This window comes from Dromaius novaehollandiae, chromosome 1 (assembly GCF_036370855.1).
Source record: "Dromaius novaehollandiae isolate bDroNov1 chromosome 1, bDroNov1.hap1, whole genome shotgun sequence".
NCBI classification, from domain to species: Eukaryota; Metazoa; Chordata; class Aves; order Casuariiformes; family Dromaiidae; genus Dromaius; species Dromaius novaehollandiae.
The window spans coordinates 95,518,577-95,532,461 of NC_088098.1; the positions used below are offsets into that span (position 1 = coordinate 95,518,577).

Here is a 13,885-nt window from a genome sequence, read left to right on the forward strand (position 1 = left end):
AATAATTTAATCTGCTATTTTGCTAAATTGTTGATTCACATTGTGAAGTCTCTCTTGGAGCTTGTCTAGTCTTGATTGTCCAGAATATTTTTGTGTTGTCTGGAAATTTTGGTAATGGCAAGCAACAGTCATAACTTTACAAAAACATTTTCATTTCAATGTGCAACCAAAACCACACAATTTTAGAAGGAAAACTACCTCTGCTCATCTTATAACTGACATAAATTGTTTTCTAGGCCTTCCAGATCAAATATAATTATGCAAAGCCTTTGGAGTACATCTCTTACATTGGTATTGGATTGTCCATTGCTGGTCTGGTCATTACCATTTTGTTTCAGATCTTCACTAGGTAAGAGTGAAGATGTAAAACTATAAATATTTTGTGCTGTTAAAATATCTCGCTCTGGATATAGTTGGAGGGGAAAACAGGGAAAGTAGCAATATTATTGATTAGCAAGTAATACAAAAAAAATGAGCTAATCATGTAGTGTAGTTTGAGGAGGAAGTGTGGCTTACTAGTTAAAGCAAAGTTAAGCAATGTCTCAGCCATGCCACTCACCTGGATGTGAATTTAACTTTTCTGTTACTCTTTTCCTCTTTTAACATGAGGATATTTATACATTTGATTATTATTTGAGAAATCCATACTAAAAAAGGTTAGATTTGAAAAGAAGTGATGTAACAGGATACTTAACAGCCCAGTTTGGTAAAAGGCCAAGTCTTTCGTAGGAAACGCTGGGCATGACCACTGACAAGAAAAGTCTTTCCATCACTCTGACTTGTGTCAGGCAAAGCACAGCAACAGGATATCAAAAGCACCCCATGAAAAAATATCCCTTTCTGATGGTGAATGTTGAGGCCTCCTGTGAAGCACATATTTCTCATCAAGGCCCACATTCAGTTGAACATGTCTATTTAGCTTTTGATGCACATCCCAGTGTTACAATCAGGAAAATGAAGAATAGCCTAGTTTGACAGCAAAACACACTACAGTACCATGACTACAGCCCTGCAGGCTGGTCTACCAGCCCCAGAGTGATTATTTCCTGACTGGCGGCGAACTTGCAGACAGCAATGCTCAGATGCCTCTGCAAGCAAAGGGATGCTCTTGTGTAGGTGTTTCGTTGCTGCCAGTCAAGGTGAGCTCCAGGTGGGTTCCTCACGTGCCTGTGAATTTGAGGCAAGAAGTGGTGATTCAGTGAATGAAACTGCAATGGAAATACTTGGTCAGCATCGCCATCTTCTTCCCCAGATGACTTTATTCCTTGCTTGGGAAGACAATGCGTGGCTCATAAATATGCTTACCACAGCCTGTTTATCTTCACCACTCTGTGAATAACAATATTTGCTAATGTATTCTCTCCGATAGCACTTTTAGGCTGGACAGTGGACTCCACTGGAGCTTGTATGTGCAACGCCACAGTCCCACTGCTTTCCAGCAGAAATTACAGAAATGCGCAAAGCAAAAGGATGACTCCAGAGTGCACAGGAACATAAGAGCGGCTGTGCTGGGTCAGACTGACGATCTACCTAGCCAGAACAATGTGCAGTTTACAGTAAAAGCAGATGCCTAAAGCATGTCAGGGCCATATGCGGTAACATAGCCCAGGCACGGAGGAGGGACGAGTGCCTGGGCTTTAATGCAGCTCCTGAGCAGAGGGGAGGCCAACATGGGATTTGTTGCAACTCTGCTCATAACTTAGCTGTTTTTATAAGAGTCTGACCCAAGGTTAGCCAGCTGTGCCAAATCAGAGCTGGCTTTGGGCACCAGCAGTCAAATCTCTTTTTGGAGAGAGATTTGCTCAGGGCTGTGACAGAGCATAAGAAAGGAAAAATACATATACTATTTCTTCCCAGTATTCTCCCAAATCTCCAAGCTTTTGCAGTTCAGGGACTTTATAGGCTGTGATTCCTTTTATTTAGAAAGTCTCAAAGGATTTTTCTTCTATGAACTTGTTTACATGAGCCCATGTAAACTTTCAGCATCCACTCTTTTTGACACGGAGTTGCAAAAAGAACTGCCTATTTTGTGTAGTTTGAAACTTGCTCCTATTAGCTTCACTCAAAGCATCCTAGTTCTTGTATCAGAAGAGACTGATAAGCTGATCTGTGGCCATGCCCTCCGTGCTACTTTGGATTTGGTTGTATCACATCTCCCCACAACTGTCTCTTTTCTCTTGTCCTTTTCTTAAATTTTTTAAGCTCTGCTATGAATGTGTAAGTGGCATAAGGATGTCTTCTGTTTTGCGCTCTCTGCCTCTTCCTAATCATTTTTAACATTCGATCTGCTTTTTTTGACCAGTACTGTGCTCTGAGTGGGTGTATTTTGTGAAATTATCCAGTATCACCCCAAGATCTCACTCCTGAATGGAACAAGCCTGTGCTTTTATAGGTCAAATCAGAAACTTTTTCCCCCCACGTGATTCACTTTACATTTCTCTATATTGAATTTCACTGCATCTTAGTGCCCAGCCATTCAGTCTCATAAAAGCTTTCCATAATTCTTCACAGCTGCTGTACCACCTGCATGACTTAATATCATCAGCAAACTTTGCCTTGCTGCTTACCTCATATCCAGCTTTATAATGAAAACTTTGAACAGTGAGGGTCCTAGCACAGATCTCTGCAGAATTGCATTAGCAAGCTCACCAGAAAAGACTGCTCAGCTCCCAGCCTCTGCTTCATGTTGTTTAAGCAACAGTTTATCCATGCAAGGACTTTCCCTTTTTGCCATGGCTATGACCTTCTGTAAAAGTCTTTGGTGAGAGACCTTGCTGAAAAAGCTTTTGGGAAACCAGGCCTGTGCTGACTGTGTGAACCTTAGCCACATGCTTGCTGAAATTTTCAGAAAACTCCTATAGTTTTGTGAGGATGGACTTCTGTTTACAAAAGCCACATTCTCCTCAAGTACATCATATTTATCCACCTAGTGACTAATCCTTTTTTTTAAATTTGTATAGTTTCTGCTATTTTTTTCAGTAAAGATGTCAGGTTTACAGGCCAGGAACTCTAAAAACGACATGACATTTAACACCTTCCAGTACTCATCTATCACACTGATTTTACATGAGAGGTTACACAACACTGTTACTAGCTCAGTTATTTCATCCTTAAGCTCCATCAAGACTCTTGGATGAGTGCAGTTTGTTCCTCATGGCTTGTTGCTATTCTTTTTGCCTATTCAGTCCATAAACTCTTCCAAAGTTACTGCAGTTTAAGACAGATCTACTGATGAAGCACTCACAAAGTTCTCCTTCGAGATCCTTTCCCCATCTGAGGATTTCTTTTAATACCCCAATCATCTACTGGCTGTATGGACTCTCTGGCAGGCCTCTTGGTCCTGGTATGTTTCAAGAAAGATTTATTATTAGATTTAATGCCTTTTGCTCATTTTTCCTCAAACTCTTTTTGTTTTTTTCATCTAATTTGCCAGGGTGTAAGTTTCGATTTTCTTCATTAGGACATGACTTCAGTTTTCTGGATAATACTTACTTGCCTCTACTAATCTTCCTTCTGTTTAGGTATGTCAGCTTCCTCCTGTCTTTTCTCAAATATTTCATGGTATTTGTTTGCTACAGGCTTCCAACATAGTATCATTAAGTAGTCCCCATGCTGCCTGTAAGGACTTATTTCTCTTGGCTGCCCCTTTTAACTTCATCTGATGACCTGTCTTGTTATATGTAGTTCCCCTTTGTCAAGGTGAGCATAACTGTGGTGGATGTTTTGGTTTCTGCTTTTCCTACAGGAATGGTCAATCTAGATATATTATGGCTTTTATTGTAGGGCAGCTCAGCAGCTACAATATTATAAAGCAGGCACTGTGTGCTACTGTGGATCACGTCAAGAGCAGATTCTTTTACCACAGGCTCCCATGATCGTGTCTAACGATGCCACCTCTGAGTTATGTTCTAGTGTGACATTTGCCCAATCTACATGAGGGCAACAGCAGTCTCCCGTTACTGTTGTATTTTCCCCACTGCTGCTCTGCTCCCCCTTGGTGTGTCTCAGTGTTACTACCTTGGTCAGGGAGGTGATAATACAGATCCAATGCTACATTATTCCTGTGCTGGTCCATGCTACTTGATGAGATGGTTAGTTCATTACACTGACACTAGGCTTTTTTAATGTGTAAGAGTACTCCACCATCAGTCTGATCTACTTTTTCTTTTCCTCTATGCTCTGTACCCTAGTATTACAATGTCCCATCAGTTATCTTCCTTCTAGCCAATTACCAATACGACTGTTATGTTGATGTCTTCATTTAAGGGTAGCCATTCCAGTTCCCTGTCTTATTTCTTAGACTTTTAGCATTCACACAGAAGCATGTATATTACTCTTCAGGTTCTCCTTTTGCTACCCTATTTAAATATTGCTCTGCTTTCTGTTCCCTATTTGATAGCTTCTATACTCAGTCCTATACTTCCTTGCCTTAGAGCAATGAGATGGCATTTATAAAATGTCTGTCCGTAACAGGTGATTTCAAAGCATCATGATTAAAAGTAAATGTTTATCTATATTGCTTGTGTTACCATTTTATTGCAAATTAGTTCAAATATGATTACAGCAAACTTCCTTGCTAGACATGCCCACAGTTAATGGTGTCATGTGACTCTCAGATGCTCATTTGAACATGGAGCGAAGTCGTGCCAACAGAGTTGTAGCTATCGTAGATGAATGCAAGCTTCTCATCTCGCTTGCACTTACGTAGATTTGAAGTAATTCCCTCAAGGTCAACGTATACGTATTTAAACTTGTAGGAGCTTCCAGACTCTGCCTTTCAAATGCATCTATAAGACAGAGCTTCGAAGTGGAGAGTTATTCTCTTGTATCTTGAAGAGTGTTTAGAAATACTTTTCTTATGCTATTTCACCTCTCAACACTGAAGTAAATGATTCTAAAAACTGCAGAGAGGAAAAAAGAAAATGTATCCCAAATGCTGTTGGAAAGGGCACAGTCCTCAAAGGTGCTGAGTATTCTCTGCAGAAGTTGAATCAGATGCTATTGACCAATTCAGTAAATTGTGTAAGAGTAACAACATCGTAGAACTCTGCAAAAAGTTACAGCTTTGTTTTTTCTCTATATTAAAGACTGTATACCCTAGCTTGCTTCCTCTAATATGTAAGTGAGCTTCAGAAAATGAGAAAGTATTTTACAACTTTTCTTATTTTACTTTACTTTTTCCTCCCAAATGTATTCCTACGAACAGGAAAACTCGAAAGTCCTCAATAACGTGGATGTTAGTGAATCTCTGCTTTGCTATGCTGATTTTTAACATCATCTTCATCTCTGGAATTGAGAACCGAAATGCCAAGAATCACAGCAGTGATACCACCAGCTATGACCAGCAATATCAGACTTACGATACCACCAGTAATACCTTACTCACTTCTGATTTGGTAGATCCTCCTGCAGACTCTTGGTGTACAGCTGTGGCAGTCCTACTGCATTACTTTTTGTTGGCAACATTTATGTGGACAGCACTCAATTCTGCACAGTTGTACTTACTGCTGCTTAGAGCCATGAAGCCGCTTCCTGGACGCTTCATTGTAACCATGTCAGTAATTGGATGGGGTAAGATTTAAAGTCACATATATAGCAATCTCTTACCAAAGTATCAGTACACAGTACGTTTAGGGAGGGCTGTAAAAATATTAAACAGCAAATACAGTCAGTGTCCTGAGTTAGCCACTACGGTTTAATAAGTAATCTCCAGTTACAGCTGCTTACGCTAATGGTATAATCTGAGTTTGTTGTCATGGTCCTGATGTGGCAGGGAAATCAATAGCTTGTTCATCAGGTCAGCAACGTAGGTCTGTTACATACAGGAGAAATTTCTCAATAATCAAGGCATTCAACAGTCTGTTTCTGCCAACTGAAGGAAAAAACTTTCAGATACATGATTGCATATGGGAAGTAAAATTATTCTCTGGCCCTTGTGATCCAGAAGCAAGAACTGACTTACATTATCTGTTACATTCTTTATTAATGAGCAATGAGCACATCCTTAAGACTTTATAGCAATTAGCAGCTACATTGCAAGCTGAAAGGGTACTACTTGGAGGACTGAAGAATGCAGGCACAGACACTAAGTAAGGTAAAAATCTCAACTTCCTTCAAGACACTATTCTAATACAGTACACAGGAATATTTGCCATCGGCCCACTGTGTATTCAACTTTTGTGGTACGTTGTTTCTGATGGCACCTACTGAACAGTTTTAGATTCCGATTATTTTATTATTATGCCTTGCATTTTGGTGGGGATAGAGGCAACTCCGCTAAAACTTTTAGACTTCAGACTGCACACTCAAGCCAGAAAACGCCCAGTGAAAGCTGCCTGGCTAAATGACAGTCTGCTCTATGGTGTATATTGCATGATAACCCAGCATTAGGTTGTCCATTGTGTCTTGTGATTCATTACACATGTGCAAAATAGCATGATTCTGATTCACTGCATTTTAGACTTTGAGAGCAGAGCAAATACTGGGCAGTCTGGAAGATCTGTAGTAGGGCTGAAGGAGGGAGAGAACAGGAACAGCCCTTAAGGAGCATGTTTATTTCCCAGACAAAGCTTGTGTGGGAGCCTCTTTCGCATGAGACATGCAGCTTAAACTTCTATCAGGTAGTCAGGGGAGCTGGAAAACACAAAGTGATGCAAAGGGATCAAGGAAGCAACTCCATACTGCATACTTCTCTGAGAAAAAAAAAGTACCCTCTGCATCAAATTTGTATGAAACGTAAAGGTGCTTGGAGCATAATTATCTTAAATTAGTTTCCCCCTGCAGACAAGGGAGTAGGCTTGCATGGTTGTGATAAGTCAGCTACAGCACAGAAAAGAACTGGCTCTGTTACCAGATGAGTCATCTCTGGAAGCTGTGTTGAAGCTCTCTAAAGGCAAAAACTGAAGAAGGTATAGACACAAGCTGTCCTCACATAAATACTGCTCACAACCTCCAGTCCTGCCTTTTCCTCTAGGCTAATACCCAGTTAGCTTAGTGCAAGGCAGATGAAACACAGGTCTTAAAATCTACGGATTTTAGGAGGCAAGTAGCTATTTCTGTAGAGGGGGGGATAAGCTATATCTATGCAACTGAACAATAAACTACTACTGTCTCTCTGATTAATTAGGAATCCCCGCTATAGTCGTTGCAATAACACTTGGAACTACTTATAGAGAAGGAAAAGCACTAAACTACCGACAGGAAGAATTGTAAGTAAATGAATTATTAAGCTACTTGCTATCCCATACCTTTTATGCTGGCTTATTATTAATGCCGTTCTAGATTTATTGCTGTAGTACCTCTACTTGAAAAAAAGAAAACTCTTCACTCAAGCTAAACTTCTCCTATAAGAAACTGCAGTTTTTCCTCAGTAAGGATTTAGGGTACTAAATCACACATCTGCCTTGAATGCTCCTGTAAGCTCCCCTGTGTCTTTAAATGGAGATTGGGAGTGCTCTTGGCCTAGCTGTAATTGAAGACACTGATTTAAGCGCGTAACTGTATTTTAGTACCTAAGCTTAATCATCCCATTTACCTTAAAGCTTTCTGGCCAACATAACTGATAACCCTAATTACTGTACGCTTTTGGTATCCGCCCTCATCTGAGTGCCAGCATCCCGAAGCTGGCTACTGTGCCCACAATGTACCTTGGTGATAGCAGACAATACAGAACAGGGGTAGACTTCTTTCGGAATAAATGTAAACACAAGCCCCTTCCCCCATGGTGGTCATCTTGTGATGCTCATTTAGGGGGTGTTGACCTCTTACTGAGATTATTTATCAATAAAAAAAAAAAAAAAAGAAAGGATTATTGCAGGGTAACCCCATCTGCCTAAAGTTTTCCCCATTTTTGTTTCAACCTTTGTCTATTAGGTCTTCCCTTACTATTCTTTAGCTCTGTCATCATATATACACTAAAGATAAACTTGCACATGCTGGCCAGAGACCTATTTGGATAGTTCTATTCCACCTTATTACATTTCCCTATGCAGTTTGTCTGGTAAGTCACTTTGCACTCTACAGAGAAAGGCATGATCGAATGTCCCCAGCTATCAGGGAATGGTTGCCTTTCAGAGATAGGCTAACAAAATCTAGAAAGCTCTGTGAGGCCCTTCAGAATGGGAAGTGATACATTTTTTTTTTTTTTTTGGTTTTGTATTCTGAATAATGTACCTAACGAATCTTTTGAAATAGCCTCTCTCTATATTTTAAGTTGCTGGCTTGCAGCTCTGGATGAAAATCAGAATTTCAGCATGGAAAAGCCTATGTTGTGGTCATTCCTGCTGCCAGTAGCACTCATACTCCTGTTTAACTTCATCATGTTCATCAACATCACAGTCTCTGTGATATGGAATGACAACAAGGATTTGACAAGGTGAGCTGGCATAGGGCTCCTCAGAGCTTTCAGAATAATTCATTCTCTTGTCATGAGCTTGGGCATTCTTGCCAGGAACTCAGATTTTTGATGAAATCTTCTGTTTTAAAGAAATATATTTTAAAGCATTCAGAAAATTAATTCCATTACTCTAGTGGGTCAGATTGTGTTCTTTGTTCATTTGCATTTCAGTGAAAATATTGCAGGCTTTTGCTGCCTTTTTTTTTTTTTTGGTTGGAGTGTTACTTAGCTTGACTTCAATAAAGGATAAAGGTTATCCCCAATTTAAATCAACATAAGTGAGAGCAGAACTGGGTCCAGTCAAATGAGAATTATGGATTCTCAGCACATCGGAATATCAGTCCAGTTCTCTAGATTTAAAGTAGATTTACTTGCTCAATTCTATATATACACTCAGTGTACTGTCACAAGCTAAGTGTCACAGACTCTGCAGTGATATTTGTATTAATTTAAAAGGGAATTGCTTTAATTTTTTTTAACTCATAGTACTGATATATTCAGCAAAACTTTCCATCCTTTTCTCATTTCTTTTATACATGATTTTTAGCCTTGGAGCAAACCAAAATACTGCATTGCTGAGTCCTCTCAGACTGGGGAGAAATTGAATGTCCAAACTTCACTGGCAGCTTATTCTTATACAATATTGAAAATTGAGGACATTTGGATTGAGTTTCTTAATTTTCTAAAAACTTATAATAGCTAACACATTCATTCTTACTGCTTCTTTTCCTTGGCAAATCCTTCTTTTTGAAGCTGTTGAAGTAATATATATTCCAGATACATATTCTAAACAAAGATTATTCAGATAAGCTTGGGCAGATTTCTCTTTCAGGGTTTCCTTTATTGATGATGCTTCAAACTAATGTAGGAAGGCATATGTTCTCAACTCACCTGAACAATAACTATTTGGGATATAGCCTTTAATAAATAAAATAACATGTTTAAAGCTCAGTAAGATAACAGATGGTATGGAGAAAGATTTTGTTTGTTTGCTTGTTTTTTAGGAATAAAAAGGATTCATTCATGAAAAAGATGATTAGCACTATCTCTGTAGTTGTAGTACTTGGAATAACCTGGACAGTAGGCTACCTGATGCTAATAAATCACAAGGAAACAAGTCTCGTTTTCAGCTATGTGTTCTGCATTTTGAATGCTACTCAGGTAAATATGTAATAATTCTGAGACTGATAATTGAGATACTGGGAAAAAAAGCTGTCTGACTTATTTGTCCTATAGCTTGGTATAGCTTGGGAATTTGTTGGAAGAGGGTTACAGAGATTTGGAATTTTTGTTCAGAAAGGGATGCTATCCTTCTTGTTTGTCACTCATAAAACATTTCTCATAGTGCAAATCAATGTGGAATTTTATTTCAAGGTCACCATTGAAAAGATCTTTTCGTCTGGGTGGCTTCTCCTATACCAAGTGATATGTAAAGTGATATTCAGAGTGAGTGCCAGGAAAAAGCTTTTCCATCTGCTGTGGGAAAGAGTCTCAGGGAAGTAAGAGCTTCACAGCTTGAGAAAAACTTCTCTTGTCCCCAAATCTTAAGTTGTTTACTATCTGCTTGATTTACTGAAAACTGAGGCCCTTAACACCAATGGGGATTAGATCTGAAAACTCTCCGTGCAAAAAGTCCCAAATTCTCCCCCTATACTATTGGATATATGGATTATACCCCATGATTTCAGACTGAAATCATGAACAGAGATAGAACACAGACCCATCTATTTAAAACCAGGAGCCCTTTCTTTTTTACCCAGGATTAATGCTTGAAATAGGAATTTAGAAGAAGTGGTATGGAAATTCAGAAGTTCCACTTTTCCTCTGTGTGGGTCTGCTTGAACTGCTGATAAGGCACCACTTCATTTACTGCTCATGGCATACTCAGGCAGGTCTTATATTCATCCTATTCAGTGGAGGGCAATACTACCATTCTGAGACATGCTAGCTAATCCATTGCAATGTGCAAGTCATGCAGCTACAGCACAGTTCCATGAAATAATTTTCCCATTGAAATTACTGAATGTATTTAAAGGTATTAACTTCATTGTTAGTGGTTACAGAAAACGATTGTTGCAGCTATTTTTCAAGTCACATCATACTAACCAATCTCCTCTGGTTTTATCAGTAAAATATTAACTCTGGGCTTTCATTTACTCCACAGGGACTTCAGATTTGTATTCTGTACACTTTCAGATCGCAAATCTTCAAGAAAAAAATTTCTGAAGTGTTTCTTGTTTTCTCAGTGCCAGAGATACCAGTGTATCTGCATTCAAAAACTTACTATGTTTCAAAATCACACCTTGCAAAACATTCAAGGGAAGCTTTCAGACAACCTGAAACTTTTTCAGAAGATACTTCCTTGTCTACCTTACCTAACCACAGGTAAAAACCTGTAAATATGTGAAATACAAACCTGTATTTTTCAGTGTTTGTTTTATGTAGGTATCACAGGTATCTTCAATGTTGAACATGCTATTCCAGCTTCAGGGAGGTAGGAACAGATCAGAAGACAAGAATATCAGGAGTCTTAAGCAGGGGCACATCGTAGCAAGACTGTGTGGCTGTTTAGCAGCAATGCAGTGATAGATCCTCTTGATACCATTTGTATTGCATGCCACTGAGGCAGGTCTTTGAAAGTTGAGGACATTATAGTTTCACACAGTGTAGGTGTATAGAAGTTGCTCTCTTAATACCCGTCACATTTCTCAGGCCTGTAGAACACGTTTATCTGGCCTCTGCAATGTAGCTCTCCCTTTGATAAGAACATTTTGATTTAATTAGAAACCAAAAGGTAAAGCAATGATCAGCACAGTCCTTATTGGCTCTGGGTCCAAACTCTACTTACTACCCACTTCCATAATATGTTGGCCTTGCCACCATCTTTACAAAAGGAAATCTGTATCTTAGAATTGTCTTTTAAACTTCCCAGCTAAAACTTCTTTAGGATAAATGGTAATTAGACTAAAATTTTTCTATTTTCATATGAGAAAATGAAAAAAGAAGTTGGACACTTGAATAAACAGGCTAGGAAAGGCATTTGTCATAAGTGTGTAACACAGCTCCTATGCACATCACAGCATCAGCCTGTGTTAGGAAGCATGCTTTTTCTGGAGGTAGATGGGTTCTTCCAGAATACCAGCTGCAGTACCTCAGTTAGAGCCCTCCTCTGGACTGACCTTTGGATGAACCGTTCTGTCTGTCTGTCCTTTGGCTTTACTGGGAGCTAGGGAGAGAAGCCACTTGTCTTTGGCATTAGATGTTGGTTTCTAAACTTAGGCTACAAATAAATATAAAAAATCCTGTTCTCAGTCCGTCATTTATTAATATAATACAACATGAAGAAGTCGAAAGCAATGTTAAAGGGAGCAGGGAGAAGAGCTGCCAGATGTTGAAGTGATGAACAAGGGATGAGACAGCAGAGCATCTTGACGGAAAGAAGCCTTCTATGGTGGCTTCAGCACAAAGTGGTGTGTGAAGAGCAAGCAGCTCTTCTCACTTTGTGTCTTTGAGCAAAGCTCTAAGATCTTCTGTAGTTGGTTCTTGTCTAACAAAAACGGGAATAATTACACTGACCCATCCCATTCCTTCCTGTGTGAGAAAAAAGCCCAAGAAATTTAGACAGGTAATTTTTTAAAAACATTTTTTATTCTACACTCTGAACAAATATACTTATATGTTTAGCCATCTTCAGTTTTAATAAAACAAGAACATCATGTTGAAGTTTAAACAAAAGTCTGTTTTTAAGAAGCGTGGTCAGATTTCCCTCTTTTTTGTTTTTGTTCCTTTTTTTTTTCCTGAAAATCAATGTGGTGTGCTTTGAAAACCTGCAGGCTTTGAAAGCTACTCCAAATAAAGTCATGGCCTTGACCAAATGTGATAGTTGAATGTGTTGGGGTAGCATCTCTGAATACCCTGGGCACTGTAAGTGAGACTTTATGAAAGTCTTCATGGAAGTGTTTCAGTGGTCCTGAAAAGTTTTCCACTTCTTAGGAACCTATGTGCCCTCTCTGCTGCAGAAGAAAATGTTTTCTAGAATTGATGAGCCTCCAAAAAGAGCAGTTATATCAGATACAAGGCTGAAGCTCATCACCACTGCTTCAGATAATGGCAGAAGATGTCAGTAAAAATTGTCCAGGAAAGGTAATTTTCCATAATTTGCTGTGATGCATGTTTTCAGTCATACTTTTTTTTTGGACAGGATGTTAATGTTTTTATGCAAAATCCATTTTTTATTTGTAAATTATGTCTGTAATTCTTATCTTTGTCAATTCCTTTAATTTTATTGGAGAAGAGTATTTTAGAAACTATCATGTGGTTTAGGAAGGATGATATTTGATCTTGTAAAAGACAGGTAGACACTATGATGATGGTTCCTTAAAGGAGTGATATTTTCTAGTTTTGGTAATTTTTTTCACAAAGAAAGGAGCATGATGTAAAGCACCTCCTGCCTAATTTTGAACACAGACTTTAAAAACAAATATCTTTATAGACCAAAAGCCAAGCAAAAAATCAAGGAGAATTTGTACAATATTGAGTTGGCAAAATATTGACTTTTTACAATCAAATTAAACATCCTGTCTCTAAGTACTTGAGATGTTAAAAAATTCTGTTACAGTAAACACTGAGCATGTCTGACCTAAAAGAAAACATTTTCACCTTCAAAGAAAATGGAAAAGTCAATTTCTGTGGGCTTTTGAATCTAGGGAATCTTAATTTGAAAAAGAGAACAACGCAAAATGATCTTTTTCATGTTATCTGCTTGACTGTATAAGAACAATAGTTTAGCTCTTATCTACACGTGGAATATATCGATCTTAATAATGCAGTGAACTTTGGTATTCTTAGTGATATGTGGACTCTAAGGATCACGAAGTTTCTTCTTGTTAACGTACTGGAAGTTCTGCTTGAATAAAGAAATGGCTTGAAGAGGGACTGAATCATCAGTCCGAAGGTATGAAATAGGAGATGCAGAGCCTGTCTGTGTAACTGATGGGAAAGTCCTGTTTTCCAGACATCTTTCCTACACTTTTAGAAGCAATGAGATAATCTGTTTTTTGCCTTTGGAAGTGACAAAATTATTTCTAAATATTTTCTAACATTTAGCAAAGGAAGCCTCCTTAACTGGTCTCTTCCTCCTACTAAAAATATTTAGAATTAAAAACATATCCTACTCTTTTCCCCTCTGTTTCCATTTCTGTGAGGGTAATGTCTGCTTATTGCTTGTTGCACTTGTTATTAGAGTCTGCTAGGCAGAGACTTAGCAGACTACAAAATCACACCCTTACAGCTTTTCATTCTTGTCCCATCAGAAATTCCAATTTGTGAGCTTTGCTTTTCAGGCCACTAAACAGCAAGATGTCTTCTCAAAGGCTTTTTTGTTAGTGGAACCAACCTCTAACACCAGCAAACAAGTAACTGCAGTCATGCTTTACTTAGACGTGCATAGGTATTTCTGTCATTCTTAAGAACATGTGTAACTTTGCACCC

The 13,885-nt window shown here is 38.6% G+C and overlaps 1 protein-coding gene across 2 annotated transcripts in view; it reads left to right on the top strand.

Moving 5' to 3' along the window:
• ADGRG7 (adhesion G protein-coupled receptor G7) overlaps window positions 1-13,463 on the top strand; it is a 29,720-nt gene extending 16,257 nt beyond the window's left edge. The window contains exons 11-18 of one of the 2 annotated variants that reach the window (XR_010391758.1): window positions 237-349; window positions 5,207-5,571; window positions 7,127-7,208; window positions 8,213-8,374; window positions 9,400-9,556; window positions 10,560-10,780; window positions 12,389-12,538; window positions 13,244-13,463. Coding sequence is in view for 1 of the 2 variants with exons in the window: in XM_026112327.2 (XP_025968112.2) it covers window positions 237-349; window positions 5,207-5,571; window positions 7,127-7,208; window positions 8,213-8,374; window positions 9,400-9,556; window positions 10,560-10,780; window positions 12,389-12,431 (1,143 nt within the window). In the remaining variant the exon portion in view is untranslated. Of the gene's footprint in view, window positions 1-236; window positions 350-5,206; window positions 5,572-7,126; window positions 7,209-8,212; window positions 8,375-9,399; window positions 9,557-10,559; window positions 10,781-12,388 lie in introns of both variants that reach the window. The other variant, XM_026112327.2, reaches the window with a different exon arrangement.
• Window positions 13,464-13,885: the final 422 nt, after the last annotated feature.